At 42.0% G+C, this 18,292-nt stretch overlaps 1 protein-coding gene across 2 annotated transcripts in view; it reads left to right on the top strand.

Moving 5' to 3' along the window:
• Nucleotides 1-7,671: 7,671 nt before the first annotated feature.
• ptprga (protein tyrosine phosphatase receptor type Ga) overlaps nt 7,672-18,292 on the top strand; it is a 430,472-nt gene continuing 419,851 nt past the window's right edge. For both annotated transcript variants that reach the window (XM_036559788.1, XM_036559789.1), the window contains exon 1: nt 7,672-8,245. In XM_036559788.1, the coding sequence (XP_036415681.1) occupies nt 8,158-8,245 (88 nt within the window). In that variant the 5' untranslated portion in view covers nt 7,672-8,157. The remainder of the gene's footprint in view (nt 8,246-18,292) is intronic.

Here is an 18,292-nt window from a genome sequence, read left to right as displayed (position 1 = left end):
GTTGACCGCTAATACAACATATAACGCTCTTCAAGCAGCCATGAAAATACAAGGCCTGTCTTTCGCTACTCTGCCTCTTGAACTGTCACCCTTTTTTTTCTTAGTAAACCTCAAAATCCTCAGCGTAAATGCTGATTGCAGGGTAATGCACACCTTGAACAAGGCCGCGGCGTGTGGGCGACGATTTTACAGCAGCCTGCGCGTGAGTCACGGGGAAAAAAACAGCCTCGCCGAAGTCTCCTCGTGCGGTAAACATGCATTGTGCATTTCCCCGCACAAATGGCAGGCTGCGGCTTCATAAACATCCATTATTTCACAGCAGAAGCTGTTGCTTAGCTTGAGTTGCCAAGGCCAACTGTATCCGCCTTGTCCCTCCCTGCACTCCCCCACACCGTCGCTTTGTTAGCGTCTATTATGAGACAATCTTCAGCAAAAAAGCTTTATCATCAACCTTGAAATCCTTATTCACAGTAGACAGATACATTGTTGAGAAAAATGAATAATTGAGAATTTTAGAGAGTGCTGAGTGATGGACTGAGTTTCATTACATTATCTAAAAAAGTGTTGCGCTGGTCACTTGAGGTGACTGGCGAGGCATTTTTGCTTTTAATTAAGAACAATATAAGTGACGGATTACTCTAAAACACTAATGCTCACATCTGTCTAGTCCAATTACAGTGAAAAGTGGGTTATTTTGTGCAATCTAGATACATTTTGTAATCACAGGTGGGCAGTAACTCCTCCATTTACCCCCTATTGCATGTACTTTGATGGATTTGAGTGTTCTGAAGTTATATTACTTTAACTTTTCTTCAGAGTTGTGACAAAATCGATCTCCTCCTTCAGGCTTTCAGGCTTTAGTCCTTTACATTTCGTTCCAAACTCCTTATTTAGGTTTAATATTATTCTGTTCTGTCGCGTTGGCTCCTGGACTGTTTTGCTGTTGCTCGCATCTCTCGCTTCTGCACTTTATTCTACAACAAAAGAACCGGAACAGTGCCGTTCCTATGCTGATAAATGCTGGATGTACTGAAGTTCCACTGCAGTCAGTTTTTGAACTGATACTCTTTTACTCATCATGAATTTCGGCTACTTTGGATTCTTGCGTCGTGTCCTACATTTTGATTTTTCCTTTTTGAGGTCCACTTTTTATATCTGTATGTATTTACGTACAAAATCATTTCCAAAAAAGTTGGGATGTTGTGCAAAATGTAAATAAAAACAAAATGTAATGATGTGCAAATCATTTAAATCCTAAATTTCATTGAAAATAGTACAAAGACAAATCAAATGTTGAAACTGAGAAATTTTATTGTTTTTTGAAAAATATTTGCTCATTTTGAATTCAATGCCAACAACACGTTCCAAAAAAGTTGGGACGGGGGCATGTTTACCACTGTGTTTCATCACCTCTGCTTTTAACAACACTCTATAAGCATTTGGGAACTGAGGAGACACTGCTGTAGTTTTGAAAGTGAAATGGTTTGCCATTCTTGCTTTATACAGGATTCCAGCTGCTCAACAGTTCGGGGTCTTTTTTTTTGTCATATTTTTCATTTCATAATGTGCCAAGTGTTATCAGTGGTGACAGGTCTGGACTGCAGGCAGGCCAGTTTTGCACCTGGACTCTTTTAATACAGGGCCATGCTGTTGTAATACATGCAGAACGAGGATTGACATTGTCTTGTGGAAATAAGCAAGGCCTTTCCTGAAAAAGACGTCATCTGGATGGCAGCAGATGTTGCCAAAACATGTATATATCGTTCAGCATTAATGATGCCTTTACACATGTGCCAGTCACCCATGCCATGTGCACTACTGCACCCCTATACCATCATGAATACTGGCTTTTGAACTGTGCACTGATTACAAGCTGAGTGGTCTTTAGCCTGGAGGACACAGTGTTCATGATTTCCAAATAGAATTTCAAATGTTGATTCATCGGACCACACGACATTTTTCCACTTCAACTCAGTCCATTTTAAATGAGCTTGGGCCCAGAGAAGGTGGCAGCATTTCTGGATCCTGTTTATGTATGGTTTCTTGTTTGCGTTTTAGAGTTTTAACTTGCATTTGTGGATGTAGCAATGAACTGAGTTCACAGACAGTGGTTTTCAGAAGTGTTCCTGAGCCCATGCAGTGAATTCCACTACAGAATCATGTCTGTTTTCAATGCAGTGCTGCCTGAAGGCCCAAAGATCACAGCCTGCAAATACTGGTTTTTGGCCTTGTCCCTTGCATACAGAGATTCCTCAAGATTCTCTGAATCTTCTAATTATGTTATGTACTGTAGATGATGAAAAGCAGAAGTTCTTTGCTATTTTATGTTGAGAAACGTTATTCTTAAATTGTTGCACTATTTGCCCGCGCAGTCTTTCACAGAGTGGTGAACCCCGCCTCATCTTTACTTCTGAAAGACTCAGCCTCTCTGGGATGCTTTTTTTTATACCCAATCATGTTATTGACCTGCTGCCAATCAACCACCAGGTTTTTTTTTTAGCATTACACAACTTTACCAGCCTTTTGTTGCCCCCATCCCAACTTTTTTTAAAACATGTTGTTGGCATTAAATTCAAAATATATTTTTCAAAAAACAATTTCTCAGTTTCAACATTTGATATGTTGTCTTTGTGCTATTTTCAATGAAATATAAGGTTTAAATGATTTGCACATCATTGCATTTTGTTTTTATTTACATTTTGCACAGTGTCCCAACTGTTGTACAAAAAACAGTCAATTTTCAACCTCACTTTATCTCTTATAATTAAACAGGCTGTTTGTGTTACCTTTAAGAGTTCTGATTGGCCACCATGCATGCTTTATTCAAAGAAGTTCCAGCTGAAACATTCCTAATAATGGGCGGGGCTACACTGTTCTAAGCTGCAGAGACAGATGTATGTAAATGTGTTGGTTTTTGTGACATCACAAAAGCAATTCATTCAAATGTGCTGCTTAGGTTTCATAGACTGAATGTACTAAAGAGCAAACAATATGTTGAAATTTTGCTTTGAAGCGATGTTTACATACTACTCTTTTACTTTAAAAAGTGAGCAATTTAGTTTTTCCATATTAGAGGTCCTTTAACTGAAGTAACCATGCTTTTCTTTAACTGTGGTTTTAGGCTGGACTGCTCTACTCACAAACACAGGCTGAGCCTTATTCACTATCAAACTTCATTTCAAAGAGTGTAGCAATTCTGAAACTGAGACCAAAACTGTGATACACACATGCACAGTCTTGTGTCGCAGTTTCGGAAGACAGATACAACCCCCCACCCCCCCAAACCTCAACCTGCCGCCAAACTCTGCTGGTGCAGCCTGTTGTGCTCTCACTTCATTACTAATGTAGCAAAACTCATTTTTCATTTCACAATTAATACTATAACATGTATAATATGTAAATCGTGAAATTATTATTCTGTTTAAAGTCAGGGAAAGCTGTATTTCATGTTCTGTATTGTTCTCTTTAGTGTTCCATATTGTTGGTGACTTAATAAAACTCTGAAAAGTTTCCCTGTTTTCTCACCACCCCCCCACCAAAAAAGAACAAACAAAATATATATATATATATATATATATATATATATATATATGTATATATATCGTCTCTGTCCAAAGAAAAGTCAAAGTAAAGAGATTTTATTCCAAGTGATTTTAGAGCATTTCTATTGGTCAAATCATCATGAATCCGTAAAGGACAGCTGGTGTGTTGAAATGATGTAGAAAAATAAAAAGGGAAAAAAATGGAGATACATGGTTTTCTTTGGACAGCAAGAATATATATATATATATATATATATATATATATATATATATATATATATACCGATCAGGCATAACATTATGACCACCTCCTTGTTTCTACGTTAATTGTCCATTTTACTTACTATATAGGGGCACTTTGTAGTTCTACAATTACAGACTGTAGTTCATCTGTTTCTCTGCATACTTTGTTACAGGTACTATTTGGGTGGTGGATCATTCTCAGCACTGCAGTAACACTGACGTGGTGGTGGTGTGTTAGTGTGTGCTGTGCTGGTACAAATGGATCAGACACAGCAGTGCTGCTGGAGTTTTTAAACACTGTGTCCACTCACTGTCCACTCTATTAGACACTCCTACCTTGTCAGTCCACCTTGTAGATGTAAAGTCAGAGACGATAGCTCATCTGCTGCTGCACAGTTTGTGTTGGTCATCCTCTAGTCCTTCATCAGTGTCACAGGACGCTGCCCACAGGACACTGTTGGCTGGATATTTTTGGTTGGTGGACTATTCTCAGTCCAGCAGCGACACTGAGGTGTTTAAAAACTCCAGCAGCACTGCTGTGTCTGATCCACTCAGACCAGCGCAACACACACTAACACACCACCACCACGTCAGTGTTACTGCAGTGCTGAGAATCCACCACCCAAATAGTACCTGCTCTGTGAGGGTCCATGGGGGTCCGGACCACTGAAGAACAGGGTAAAAGGAGACTAACAAAGTATGCAGAAAAACAGATGGACTACAGTCCAGATACACCAATCAGGCGTAGTTCTACGCTTCTGGGTTTTATATGTAATGCTGATGAAGATAACACAGTGTTAAATCTCAAAAAAGTTTTCTTCAGGCATTTTTTCCCTTTCTGTAGCTCTCCACCATGAACGGATTTTAAGAGTATGTTCAAGGCCATTTCAGTAGCTTTCTATGAAGTAGCTTTTAGATTTAATAAATGGTTCAAATGTCTGGTTCCTATCACCACCACTGTGAGCCATTCTGACTCTGTACATTTCTGCAGAGTGGAGCGTTTCACCTCAAACTTCCCTGAATGACTCTGTTCATGTCTTGCTGATGTAATTATCCAGAAATTTGGAAAAATCAATGGGATTCCCCTTTAGGGCTATCCACCTTTATCCACGGCCAACACTGCTGTTTTGGACTGAGCTCCTCACTGAACTAGTTGAATGTGCTTTGAAGCTCTCGGTCCATAAGCCATATTATGAATAAATCCATACTCTGTTTTTAGTGCTATAGAAAAGAAAGCATCTGTTTTTGACTGTTTTGGACTGAGTGCTTTACTAACAGTACCATTACTTTTACTGAGTATGGTCAGGCTCTGACCTCAGTCTATAATCCATATTTGAACAGCCCTACACTCCACTGGACGCTACAGACAACACAAGCATTCGTTTTATGGGTGAAAAAAGAGAAAGAATGAGAAAGATATCTCTTTGTCTTTCTTTCTTTCTTCTCTAGCTCTATTTATATCTCTTTCACTCTCTCCCTCCCTCTCGCTCTATCTCTCTTTCTTTTCTTCATTATCTGTCTCTTTCTTTCTTCTAGGTCTATATCTTTCGCTCTTTTCTCTCTAGCTAAATTTATCTTTCTGTTTTTTCTGTCTTTCTTTTGCTCTCTTTCACATCCCTGTTTTTCCTCCTCTTTTCTTCATTTTCTGTCATTCTCTCTTCTCTCTAGCTATATTCATATCGGTCTGTCTTTCTTTTGCTCTCTTTCTCCTCCTCTCTCTCATTCTATCTCTTTCTTTCTTTCTGCTCTCTACACTTGGTTCCTTAGTACAGAGCCCTGCTGGTGACATATGTAAATAAAACTAAAATTAACTTGTGGCCACGACTTAGTAAGGCATGGGAACAACATAATTAAGTCATGGACACGACTTAGCAAGGCATGGAAACGAGATCATACCTTATTGAGCTGTGGTCAAGGCTTAATCATCTCATTCTCACGCCTTACTAAGTTGTGGCCACACATTAGGATCTTGTTTCCACACCTTACTAAGTCATGGCCATGTGTTTTTTTTTTTGTTTTTATTTATACAGGATGTCAAAAGCAGGGCTCTTTAAAGAAAGTAACCATTAGTAAAGAAAATGGTTCTATATAGAACCATGAACACTTAAAGAACACTTTGCATGATTAAAGGGCTCTTTGCATCATAAAACGTTCTTCAGACTGATGGAACATGTGCTGTAGATGAATCTATACAGAACCTTTTTTGAAAATGGTTCTATATACCACCCAAAAAGATTCCTCTATTGTTAAGATGTCAAGCTTGTAACAGCAGAAGAACCCTTTTGGGTGTTATATAGAACCCTTTTCAGAAAGGTTCTATATAAAACCATCTATAGCACATTCATGCAAATTTTCCATCAATCTGAAGAACACTTTCATGATGCAAAGAACCATTTAATCACGCAAAGGGTTCTTTGAGTGGTAATGGTTCTATATAGAACCATTTTCTTTACCAGACCATGTAAAGTTACAGAGCGGCTCACCGAGTGCTGAGGCACATACTGCATAAAAGTCACCAACACTCTGCTGATTCAATAACTAAAGAGTTCCTAACCTCCTCTGACATTAACATCAGCACAGAAACTGTGCACTGGGAGCTTCATGGCATTGGTTTCCATGGCCAAGCAGCTGCATGCAAGCCTTACATCACCAAGCACAATGCCAAGCGTCAGATGGAGCGGTGTAAAACGCCGCCACTGGACTCTGGAGCAGTGGAAACATATTCTGTGGAGTGATGAATCACGCTTCTCTATCTGGCAAGTCTGATGGATGAGTCTGGGTTGGGCTGGGTTTGGCAAACGCCAGGAGAACATTACCTCCCTGACTGCATTGTGCCAACTGTAAAGTTTGGGGGAGGAGGGATAGTGCTATGAGGTTGTTTTCAGGGGATCGCCCAGGCCCCTTAGTTCTAGTGAAAGGAAATTTTAATGCTTTGGCAGACCAAGACATTTTGGACAATTCTATGCTTCCAGCTCTGTGGGAACAGTTTGTGGTCCTTTTCTGTCCCAGCATGACTGAGCCCCAGTGCACAAAGCAAGGTCCATAAAGTCATGGCTGGGTGAGTTTGGTGTGAAAGAACTTGACTCACAGAGTCCTCACAGAGCCCTGACCACAACCCCATTGAACACCTTAGGGATGAACTAGAACGGAGATTGTGAGCCAGGCCCTCTTGTCCAACATCAGTGTCTGACCTCACAAATGCTCTTCTGGATGAATGAGCAAAAATTCCCACAGACACTCCAAAATATTGGAGAAAGCTTCCCAGTAGAGTGGAAGCCGATATAGCTGCACAAGGGGGGACCAAATCCATATTAATGCTTATGGATTTAGAATGGGATATCATGAAAGCTCCTGTAGGTGTAATGTATAGGTGTCCCAATACTTTTGTCCATATAGTGTATCTTTCTCTTTGTTTCTTGGTCGTTCTCTCTCTCTTGCTCTATCTTTCTTTCTCTTTTCATTATCTCTGTCTCTCCTTTTTTCTTCCCTTTAGCTATATTTTATTTATCTTTCTCATTTTTTTCTGTCTTCCATTCTTTTGTTTTTGCTTTCTTTCTTTGCTCTATTTTCTAGCTATCCTATCCATCTCCTTTTCCTTTCCTTCTTTCTTTCTTTTTTCTTTCCTCTCCTCTCTCAATCTCTCCTTTGTCCCTATCTCTCCCCTTCATGTCTTTCTTTCTTTCTTCCTCACTTCTCATGAAATGTTCACACAATGTAAAAGGTTTCCAGCGTGTGCTCACTACTCCTCGGCGCTAGGATCCAGCGGTCCCTCCCTCCATCTCCTTCCCTTTCTCTCTCCCTCTCTCTCTCTCTTTCTCTCTCACCCCTTCTCCCTCCTTTTTCTCTCCAGCCTGTTTGAAAGTCTCCGCCAGACTCCGGCTCCGGCTCGCTGGATGGCGGAAGGGACAGCGAGCAGCGCGGCTCCAGCTCCAGCTCTCCCCTCACTGCTCTCGGCTAAAGCTCGGCAGCTCCGCCGCTGCTGCTCCGTGGACTACCGCGCTTTTCCTCCTCGCCTCTCCTCATCCTCCTTTTTCTGCTCTTTTTCACACGAACTGCTCGCCTTCGCCGTCGTGTTTCTCCATCTGGAGTACTAGCTACGCCGTCCGAGAGCTTTTTTTTTAAGAGAAAGCGAGAGAGAGAGGGAAAAAAAACAGTTTCCTGCCTCGACCAACTTCCAAAAATTCCTCCGCTTTTTCCACCTAACGTTACTGCCGTTCCACTCGGCGCAGCGTTTGCGCAAAAAAACACGTTTTGTGTTTTTAACGCCGTTTTCGTTGCTTTTTTACTATAATTTATTCATTTTCAGCCCTTCAGCAGACGGATAACTCTGTCAACAGTTGCTCTGCTGCCAGCCCTCCATGTGCGGTGGGACATGCGGAGGCTACTGCAACCGTGCTGTTGGCGGATTCTGTCCTTCGTCTTGTCCGCCTGCGTGCTCCTCTGGGCGGACTGCCATCCCGGTAAGTTTGGGCTGATTTTTTTTCCCACCAAGTGTGTGTGTGTGTGTGTGTTTAGCCGGCAAACTCCCTCTTTAAACCCTTTAAACCCGCCTCACAGTCCTCCGTGTCAGGTCCTGAGGACTTGTGGAGTGAAAAAAGAGCCGTGGATTCGCTTTTTTGACACACATTTTCCAAACCAGCTCGTTCTGAGCGTCTCCAGTCCTGGAATTCAGTCAGTGTAGCGGAATCGCTGGTGCTGCAACCGAGACGGTGGGCTGTTGTGAGGCGTTAGTAAGTGGTCAGCCCCCGTCTCAACTAAACCCTCTTAGGTTTATGAGTGATGTATGTGGAGCCTGGACCCAGTGTGAGTGTTTAGATTCGGGTTGTTGTGGTTTGTTCGCCCCAGTCCAGTTCACGGCGGGTTACTCATGTGCAGTCCGGCTCTAACGGTTAACGGTTAATGGTGATGGTCGTGGTGAGTCCAGCTGCCAAATAACCGCTTTATTTCGCCTCTCTGTACGTGACTGAGCAGTGAGCAGCGAGCTGGTGGGAGATGGATTGGATGGTGTGATGGCAGTACGTGTTTAAACGTTAAGGGGAGGGGGCGTTTGGCACGTTTTTGGAGGGAAAAGAACACAAACAATGAACCCTAATACGCGTTTTTAAATTAGATTTTCTTTTAAAATTATATTTTTAGAATATATATATATATATATATATATATATATATATATATATATATATATATATATAATGCTTTTTTTTTGCTTTTTTTGCGTTTACGCGTTTAATGACGCGTTTTCAACCTACGCGTTTACGCGTTTTCCGTTTTTTTAGTTGCAAACGTGACGCTGTGTTCTTGTCTTGCAAACTGGGACGTTGCCTTGAATAAGAATTCCCAGGCTTAGTCAGGCGACTGCTCCTTCTTTAACAAATCCGTGGGAGAATCGTGAAAGCATGAGCGCGTTTGATCTCTAGAAACGTTAGAAACACGCACAAAAAGAGCCCTTTCTACCACCGATGGTCTCCTCAGAGTGCATACTGTGGTGTCTTATTGTTAATGACCTTGACTGAGTGATTGTGTGAGATTCCTCCAGCTCTTCAAGCTCCTCCAGCTCAGCCTTGCATGCATGTGCAGTTGTAATGAAGGACTGATGGATTGTGTCCATCTGCACATCCAGCTCAATCCATTTCAAACACTCAGGCCGGGCTTCTATACGGAAATCACATCCAGGGCCGGGTGACGATGCACGGCCGCACCTCTTCGTCCTGTACTTTCGCACCGGGGAACTTTTGATTTAGTTCCCATGCATTGTGTATTCAGTTGATCTCCTGAGTGACCAGTGCACAGGGTAAGAGTACGGGCTTGGCGTACTTTCATGCCAAGGAACTTGGAGCGCTGCAAGTTGCAGCACCGCTGGCATGATTGATCATGTGCGTCGGCTGTAAACAGTGTGTGAGAGTGCGCAGATCTCATTGAAATGCCAGCACGGACTGTGTTTACTCAGCCCGTTTGCATTCTTTTGATATCACTGTGCGCAAAATGCAAATAAATCTGGGATCGAAAATTTCGCCTTCCATCCCTGACCCACTTATGGGCAAGTTGACAGTTTCCTGTAATCAGTGTGGCATCTCATTTGCCAGGCTTTTTGCATACAGTAATAAAATCCCAAGCGCTTCTGTCCCTGTTCCTCGCTCGCTCTGAGCCGCAAAAAATAACAGCAGCTCATTTAATGGGGAGTACATAACCCTGAGCAGTGCATATAACACACTCCGTGTATGAATAGGAATTGTATTCCGGAGGAGGCAGGAAATGCTTGTCTCCGGCTTTTGTTAGGTATGCTGGTGTGTTTTCTGTTTGGGGTTCATCTCGCATTCTATCTGATTCGGATCGTGGAGGAGAAACCGGCCCACGGGACTCGGAACCAGGGTGCGCTCTACTACAAACAGAGGAGGAGAGGGTGCCTTCCCCCCGAAATCTCGGCTTCCCAAACAGAGGAGGCCTTTCATTAGAAGAGTAATGAGCGCCCCATGAATAAGACATCGATGCCAACGGGCAAACGGCGCTCTTCAAGTACCTGGAGATACTGAAGTTGTTTTTCTTTTGGCTCGCTCAACTCAAAGTTTGGTTGGCATCATCGTATCGAAGACTCCAGTTTTTCGACCTAATGTTTTGTCTACTGCATCTGTAGCTTGTTCAGTTGCTGTGGACAATAATTTCCCCATATTTAGTACAAGAACAGAAAACTAGTTGATTTGAAACACTTCTAATAGAAGCCAGTGAGCAGGTGCTTAAGCCGATGCACTTGCCCACTTGTTTCTATTATATGTGTATTCTAAGTAAATAGGTTTTCTATTTTTTTACGAAGATTTTCTGTTCTTTTATGAAGCTCTTTTATGAACGCATCAGACTTATTGTCTGTAGTCGATTGTATGTTAGAAATGCAGCAGATAGAGATTAGCTGAGTAGTCCTTTGAGTTAGTGTTACTAAAGCATTTCGCTGCTGTCAGAACAAAACCATGTATTTCCAAAATGGTAACTTTACAGGAGAAGCAAAAAACCTACTTTACTTTTAATGTAAGTCAGTGGAGTTTTTTCCAAGTAATTCTGAGCCGTTTCTTTTAGTCCATCCTTCATGAAATTTACACACAATGTAAAGATCAACAGGCATTTTCAGCAGCGATTTAAATCTATCATACATCAGACTGTTAATCAGTCAATTAACAGACATACAGGTGACCATAAACAGTTAATATCGCATATATAAACTCTATTATTGTGACTGTATATTGTTAAATATGAACATTACTCAAACGTAGCACAGCGTACAACCAAAGGATGATCATTGTCGCTCTTTCTTTTATCTTTTTCTGTCTTTCTTCCCCTTCTTTTTCTTTTTTCTCTCTGTCTTTGTTCCCCTCTCTCTCTCTCTCTCTCTCTCTCTCTCTGTCTCTCTCTCTCTCCCTCTCTCTGTCTCTCTCTGTCTGTCTGTCTGTCTCTCTGTGCTCAGTTTAACAAACGGTTGGTTTAACAAATGAAAAGAGAGAGCACAACCTCTCTCCCTCCCTCCTTCCCTCCCTCCCTCCATTTTTTTCTTCTTTACTGCACTTCTCCAGTCACTCAGGCAGCAGGGAGAAATACAGGTATCAGAAAAGTGCTCTTTAATGCGTGCCTTCCACTCCCCCATCATCCATCCTACTTATTCTACTTTCTGACAAAAAAATCGCTTCCTCTCTCTCTCTCTCTCTTTCTCTCTCTCTCTCTCTCTCTCTCTCTCTCTCTCTCTCTCTCTCCTGGGTGACATTTCTGTGCTCGTCTGCCTCTGATAGACCCGTCCCTAACGCAGCTGCTGCCGGGGTGAAACAGGCGAAGCTTTTTTTTTTGCGTGCTCAGCCCCTGCCACGGTGACACGGGCGGGCGTTTCGGGGGGAAACAGAGAACACTGACACTTTATTTATCCGCGTCATGTCAGCGGGGTTGTTGAGGGGTGTAGGGAAACGAGTGCACGCACACTTCAGTCAGAAGCAGAGGGCCCGAATGCTGACGCGGCGGCTGTGAAAGCCACAGAGACCCAGAGCATCTGTCAGCTGAGGAAGATGCGCTGAAACTCGCCGCAGGACGGCCCGCGGCCCCTGCTGAGAGGGGTCCCTGGATGGACCCCTTGTTGCCGTGATCCAGTGGAGCATGTCTTCAGAGAGAGACGTCTACTACCTCAGTTAGCTTGTCTCGTTTTACTGTCATTTAACTACCTTGCTTGGCAGTAAAACCAGTGAGGAGAACAATAATGAACAAATTACAGAACAGAGTCAGTTAGTTGTTGATGCATTATTCACTTGAAAGGTAGAAGCAGTATTTGTAATGCTCATGTGGTCATTCTGACGGATCGCAGTACGCTACAGGAAGTGTAGGGGGCGATATGGCTTCTGATTCAGTGCGAAGAAATCGGTTGTCGCACAGGTGGAACTTTGGTGGTGATGCTGTGCTGGGGATAATAAGAGCAAATGACAAGGCATAACAGTTTGATTAGGCGATTAATTAGGCAAATTATAGTCGACAGATTAATATTTGATTCAAATTCTCATGAACTGTTCACACAGTATAAATGATTTTCAAAAAAAAGGGAACTACAAGGTTTAGTAATGATAGCGATGATCTAAATCATGACAAAGCCAAAGAACAGTGTTGAATAGCATATCAACTTATTATTAGGGTCTATAAATACATTTATGTGCATGTTTGTTACAGCATGTGTATCAAAACCTCTCTAAATGTGTAATGATTTACGTTATTCCTCCATGAACTGCATTTCTGAAATGCAAAACATATCACCGTAAATTCAGACAGTGTTCAGGTTTGCCTGCAATAACTTGCAATAATAATATTGTAATAATATTATTATATATTTATGCTGTAGTGCTGCTGCTCTTCAGAACTGGCATGCTTTGTAATGGGCATCAGAAATAGCTAGCAAACAGTAATTATAAACAACTCTAAGGCTACGTTCACATTACAAGCCTCATTGCTCAAATCTGATTTTTGGCTCAAATCCGATCTCTCTGACATGATGCTTCACACTTGTTTAGGTAAGTGATTCAAATCTGTTATTAATGTGAATGAACCGGCAGCCTGAAATGACCCGCAGACACGCATCCTACTCAGTAACGTCACGTGAATGAATCACGTGCATCATCAGCAAACAGACTAACAAGCAGAACGAGCTTCGCTGTGAAGATAATTAACTCTGATCAGCTCTCAGCTTCATTATTAGAGCGAGACGGAGATGAAAAAGGTGAGATGTGTTGCTTTTCCACCGTTTACAGGCTTTAATGTCTTTTTGGCGCTGTTGCCGTGGTAACGCTGAATGATGGCGCACGCGCAGCGGGAAAAAAGCACATAAATTCTGATCTGAGCATTCACATTAAGGTCAGATACGTATCTGATCTAGGACCACATATGAAAGTGGCTCGGGTCGGATTTGAAAAGATCAGATTTGCATGTCCACACGGCCCCGAAAACATCAGATCTGAGTCACATTAGGGCAAAAAATCAGATTTGTGCCACTTCAGCCTGGTAATGTGAACTTAGCCTAAACGTTTGATTTATCATTGGTCATGGCTGCCTTTACAGTAAGAAAAGCAAGGTCATATTCTCGTGCCTTGGAACGTAATTTGGGTCAGAAGGAGTTCAACGTTCTGCACTATGAGACATCAACGGCCAATCGCTGTACACAGCAAGCACTCGACTCTAGTCCGTGAATAGTGTTATCATATTCCATAACCAGATTAGAGAAACACTGAAAAACTATCATACAAAGGAGGAAAATGTTCAATGTCCTGAGCTTTAATTGTCCATAATAATGTCCATATTCATGTAGAGCAGGCTAAAAAACGTGAACATGGGAATTCCTATTGACAGACTAATGGATATTAGCATTATGCTAGTGGTGGAAATTTGACTTAAAATGTGACTTAAACTGATTTAAAACAGTTTTGAGATTACATTGTTGTATTTAGTGTGGGCGTGGGCAGCTGGCATGTTCATGATTATATGACTATGTTTATAACCATGTTTTGCAGTAATTAAGTGTTAGATTGAGATTTTTATTTTGAGTGATCTATTTTGCAACTTTGATGTAAAAAAAAAAATGTGAGTCAGATATGTGCATGAATCAGTGTGTTAAACTGTGCACTTTATTTGATTCAAACTATTTAAATATACAACTGTTTTTTTTTTTTGTAAGTGCAAGTTTAAAATGTCAGGTTGGCCCATTAGAGCAAATAATGTTTATATTGCAAGCTTGGCTAATAGAAAGTACTGAAATGTGCTTGGTGTGTTTCATTGCTTTGAGTTTGAAAGAAGTGTCCATAACAGCCAGCCTTCAGCTGTAACAAAATCGGAATCAGGCATAAAAATTCATGATCAGTGCAGCTCTGCAAAAAAGAACCTTTCAAAAGAAAACAGACATCGTATCCAGACAGACGACCGGAGAAGACCGCAACAGATTTTTTACACTCTCTCTCTCCCTCTTTCACTCGTTCCTCGTCTGACCCCGGTACATGAGATAGCATACTGAAAATGTGCCTTCTAGTCTAGTTAAACCAGGCATACACTGTGCCGGGAAGCTGTTTTAAAGAAAAAAAAAAAGAAGGAGAATGTAAAAAATATCCCTAGGCTCAGGTATTAGTAGCACTGTCTAGAGAGCGAGAGAGAAAGTGAGAAAACGAGAGCGTTTTAGTCTGTTATTTCTGAGCCAGGAGGAAACGATGCGCCATGCACCAGGGATCCCAGTAGTAATTTAAATCTCTTAAGAGGCACTGGACTCCCTGCCTTTATGATTCTTCTTCTTTTATGTGGGGCGAGGAAGCATATCTGCGTCTAATAGAAAAGGATAATTTGCTAAATGTCCGTTCGCCAAACGGCCACTTAATGCTAGTCTTGGGAGTGACAGAGCGCCGCCGCTGACATTTGGGCGGGATTGGAATTGGTGCTTGGCCCCCTGGAACGACGTTATCCTCACGATCATCGTCGTCTTCGTCTCTCCCTCCTCGTGTCATTAACAGCCGTGCTGGGCGAGGCGAGGCACTCTAATGTCAGCCAGACGGCTTTATCAGTCACAGGACATGTCATCGCAGGCCCGATCCACTTATAGATTGATTAAAAGATATGGGACGATGCAGACAGTTGACCATGCGAGATGCTGTCCAGCTGCAGTACTAGGCTTTTTTTGTGCCTGGGCCTGTGTACATCTAGTGTGTACTATATATTTGCTAGGAGCAGCTTGTTGGGCCAGACGCTTGATTTTTCCCTTTATCCCAAATAGACAAGATATTTTTTTGTGTCTAAAGTTTGCTTCTTTAGTTTGGCGCTGTACCTATTATCACAGCTAACAAGTAATGGAAGCTACAGTAGCCTTTTGTAGTGCACCAGTTTGCATTGTGCAAACTGCATGCCTAAATCAAGCACTCGCTTCAGACCTTGCCAGGTTGTTGAGTCATCTCAAATAAACTTGCTTAAGTGGTTTCTGACATTATTGGACACATTGTCTATAAGAAAAAGACAAAAATGCACACGAGGCTCCAGAGTGACGCGCCTGTTTAAGTGCTACCACAGTCATCCGTAAGTGGCAGTCCAAGACAGCATAAGCCTGCGTTTACAAGACATTTTGGTATCTGTGAGAAAAAATGCATTGACACACGTAGTTTGTTCGCATCGTGTTTGTGGGCAGAGATTGATGTGTGTGTAAAAACATCCAAAATTGCTGCCAGTTTTTGTTCTTTTTTTTATAAAAGGAAGCTCAGTGAATGTGTGTTGTTATATCTGAACTGTGCGGTTTTACTGTACAGTAGTTTCTTATCCATTTGGTTCAAAATTGGCATGACTGACTAAAGCCTGGCTGATGCGTGGGTGCATCGGAGTAGTTTCACGCTCTGTCCTGCGTTGATGTCTGCAATGCATCGCTTTCATTTAAATCAGTGTCAGAATGAACATTTTTTACGGATATAAGAATGCCCTGTGATCGTGGCCAATTGTCCTCACTCTATCGAGTTGGGTAGAATGCCTTCCCCTCCATCACTCTGTGCGATGCTAGCCAACACAGACGTCTGTTAGCTAACTTAACCATTTCTGTTATCATTCACCTCCAGGTGTGTAGAACTATCCAGTAGTGTTGCGTTTTGTAAAGCATGGTTTGTAAAGATGTGGTGGCGCTTCACGTGTCTTGGAGGAAGAATGCGCTAGTCTTCACCCTCCCAGCTTGGTACCATCGTACGATTGTGAGCGACCCAGCTAGCAAGTGGAACTATGGGGAAAAAAGTGCATGAAGTGCATTTTCATTTATTGACAGTGCATTAAATCATATAAGCAAAACTATTAAAATTGTGTAAATTTTTTTTTGACAAACTATTCCTTCAAAGATCCAGGCAAACGGAAAGTGTTTCTGCACCCAGAAGATGCCACGGCAGTGTGTTTCTCTTTCTGCGCCTTAATTTCTGTGCTTAATGGAGTGTGTGTGTGCGTGGAGGGGGTTGGGGGGTGTGAGTCTCCCGTCAAACAGCGCTCCACGCTCTCGCCTTCCTGCATTGTTCCACTCCATTGTTTCCATCAAGGCCCTCTGAGTTCTTTTTTGCATGGGAAGGGTGGGCACTTCCCGTCGTTCTCTTGCGGGGTCTCTCTCTTTCTTTTTTTGGTTGGTGTGGGTGGTGGGGGGGGGGCAGTGGGGGTGTTGTGCAGCGGGCTGCTTTGAAAAGTGTGCCACTCTTTTCTTGTGGCCTCGTTTGATTCCTTCCACTAAGGCCTGCTTGGCTTCCTGCTGGAGCGCTCTCTGGGCGACAGGCCGATTTCACGCTGCTCCGTGCAGGGTCTCCATTATCCCAGCTCAAGTAGTGAGGAAAGCAGCTAATGCTGTCAGCAGCCTCACCGTTAAAGTGAACTGCACATCCACACTCTGTCTACTTCTCTCTCGCTCTGTCTCTCTCTCTCTCTCTCTCTCTCTCTCTCACTCTTTTCTCTAAGTCTCTCAGTCGACTTCGGATATTTGTATTCAGGTAGCGCGTAAGTTTAATCAGAGGCTTTTTTGGGTCTGTCTGTCTGTCTCTGTCTCTCTCTCTCTATATCTCTCTCTCTCTCTCTCTATATATATATATATATATATATATATATATAAATATATATATATATATATATAAATATAAATATATATATATATATAAATATATATATATATATATGTATATATAGTGTGTGTGTGTGTGTGTGTGTGTGTGTGTGTTCTCTCTGTCTCTCTGTCTAACTCTGTCTTTATCAATTCTTTTCCTTTTAACCATTTTTTTCTCTCTTAGTCACACGTGTACAGCAGCATAAAACTAAGACTGACAAAAACAAACCAAAAAACAACAGAAATACTGTCAAATAAATAGCCCGCCAAATAAATCACCCACCAAATTTCTCAGAAAAAGTAAAGTACAAGGCAGAACATTTCAAAAGAAAACAGACTCCACACGTTCGGACAGGTAACCAAAGGAAAGCCACAACACCAGTTACCTTTTCCTACCCTGTCATTCAACTTTCAGCATTTTTCTTAATTAATAAAGAGGTGGCGAGCCTCAGACTTGTCATAAAATATGCAGCGATGGGTTCTTAGCACCCAGGCGCATTTAGCATTCTCTAAGTCTCTCAAATACAGCAGTGTAGAACCGTTTATTTAAAGAAAATAATAATTTAACACAGTTCCTCCGCCATGGCAGCGGGTGTGATGTGAACATGCTTTCCATCTTGATTTTTCAAGACACATTTTAGATGATCAGCGGCGTTAATTCGCCACTGGCGGATCGGCTCATTTGAGGCCTTTTTGGGTTTTTTTTTTTTGACTGAGTGGTAAATTCATCCTTCACTCCGTGGCTTTGTAACATGGCTGTTCACCTTCCCTCTTCAATTCATGTAAGTTTTCTACCTCCCTCCTTCATTGATTCTTGGCCCTTATTCATTTATTTATTTATTTGCATTTCTTTCACTCTGCTGGGTTGAGGTGTTTCAGTCTTCCAGCTGGCAGTGATTTGTACCTTGATCAAATATTTACAAAGCAATGGAGAACCTGCGCCGTGGACTTTTTTTAAAATCTTTCTTTCTCTGACCGAGTGCTGGTGAGCTCTATTAGTCAGCTTCCACCTGCTTAAGTTGGCGGCCTCAGGACCCTCCTGAAAGCTGTCTGCTGGTTGAAGTTGCTCCCGTTTTCCGCAGGTCTGTGAATGGTTTTGACTTTTCTCCTGCAGCAGTTAAAGTGGAACTCCAGTGATTTTTCAAAATTTCTGCATAATTTAGTGGTTAGGATATAAACAAAGTCCCTCAGAGTCGTTTGGTGTAAAATGCTTTGTTGTAGAGAAATTTACAGAGTCAGAATTGTTCACAGTGATGGTGATAAGAACCAGATGTCTGAAGCGTTTAATGCCTCTAAAATCATCCTCTTATTACATGAAATGGTTATACATACTCAGCCTGATGTCTGAGACATTGTATTATGGCAATTTGGTGATAGAATTTTGGCCTACAACATATTTTGATCAGTATATTTT

This window comes from Colossoma macropomum, unplaced genomic scaffold, assembly GCF_904425465.1.
Source record: "Colossoma macropomum unplaced genomic scaffold, Colossoma_macropomum, whole genome shotgun sequence".
Taxonomy (NCBI): Eukaryota; Metazoa; Chordata; class Actinopteri; order Characiformes; family Serrasalmidae; genus Colossoma; species Colossoma macropomum.
The sequence above is the reverse complement of the archived record's forward strand: the minus strand, read 5'-3'. Positions and strand labels throughout refer to the sequence as shown.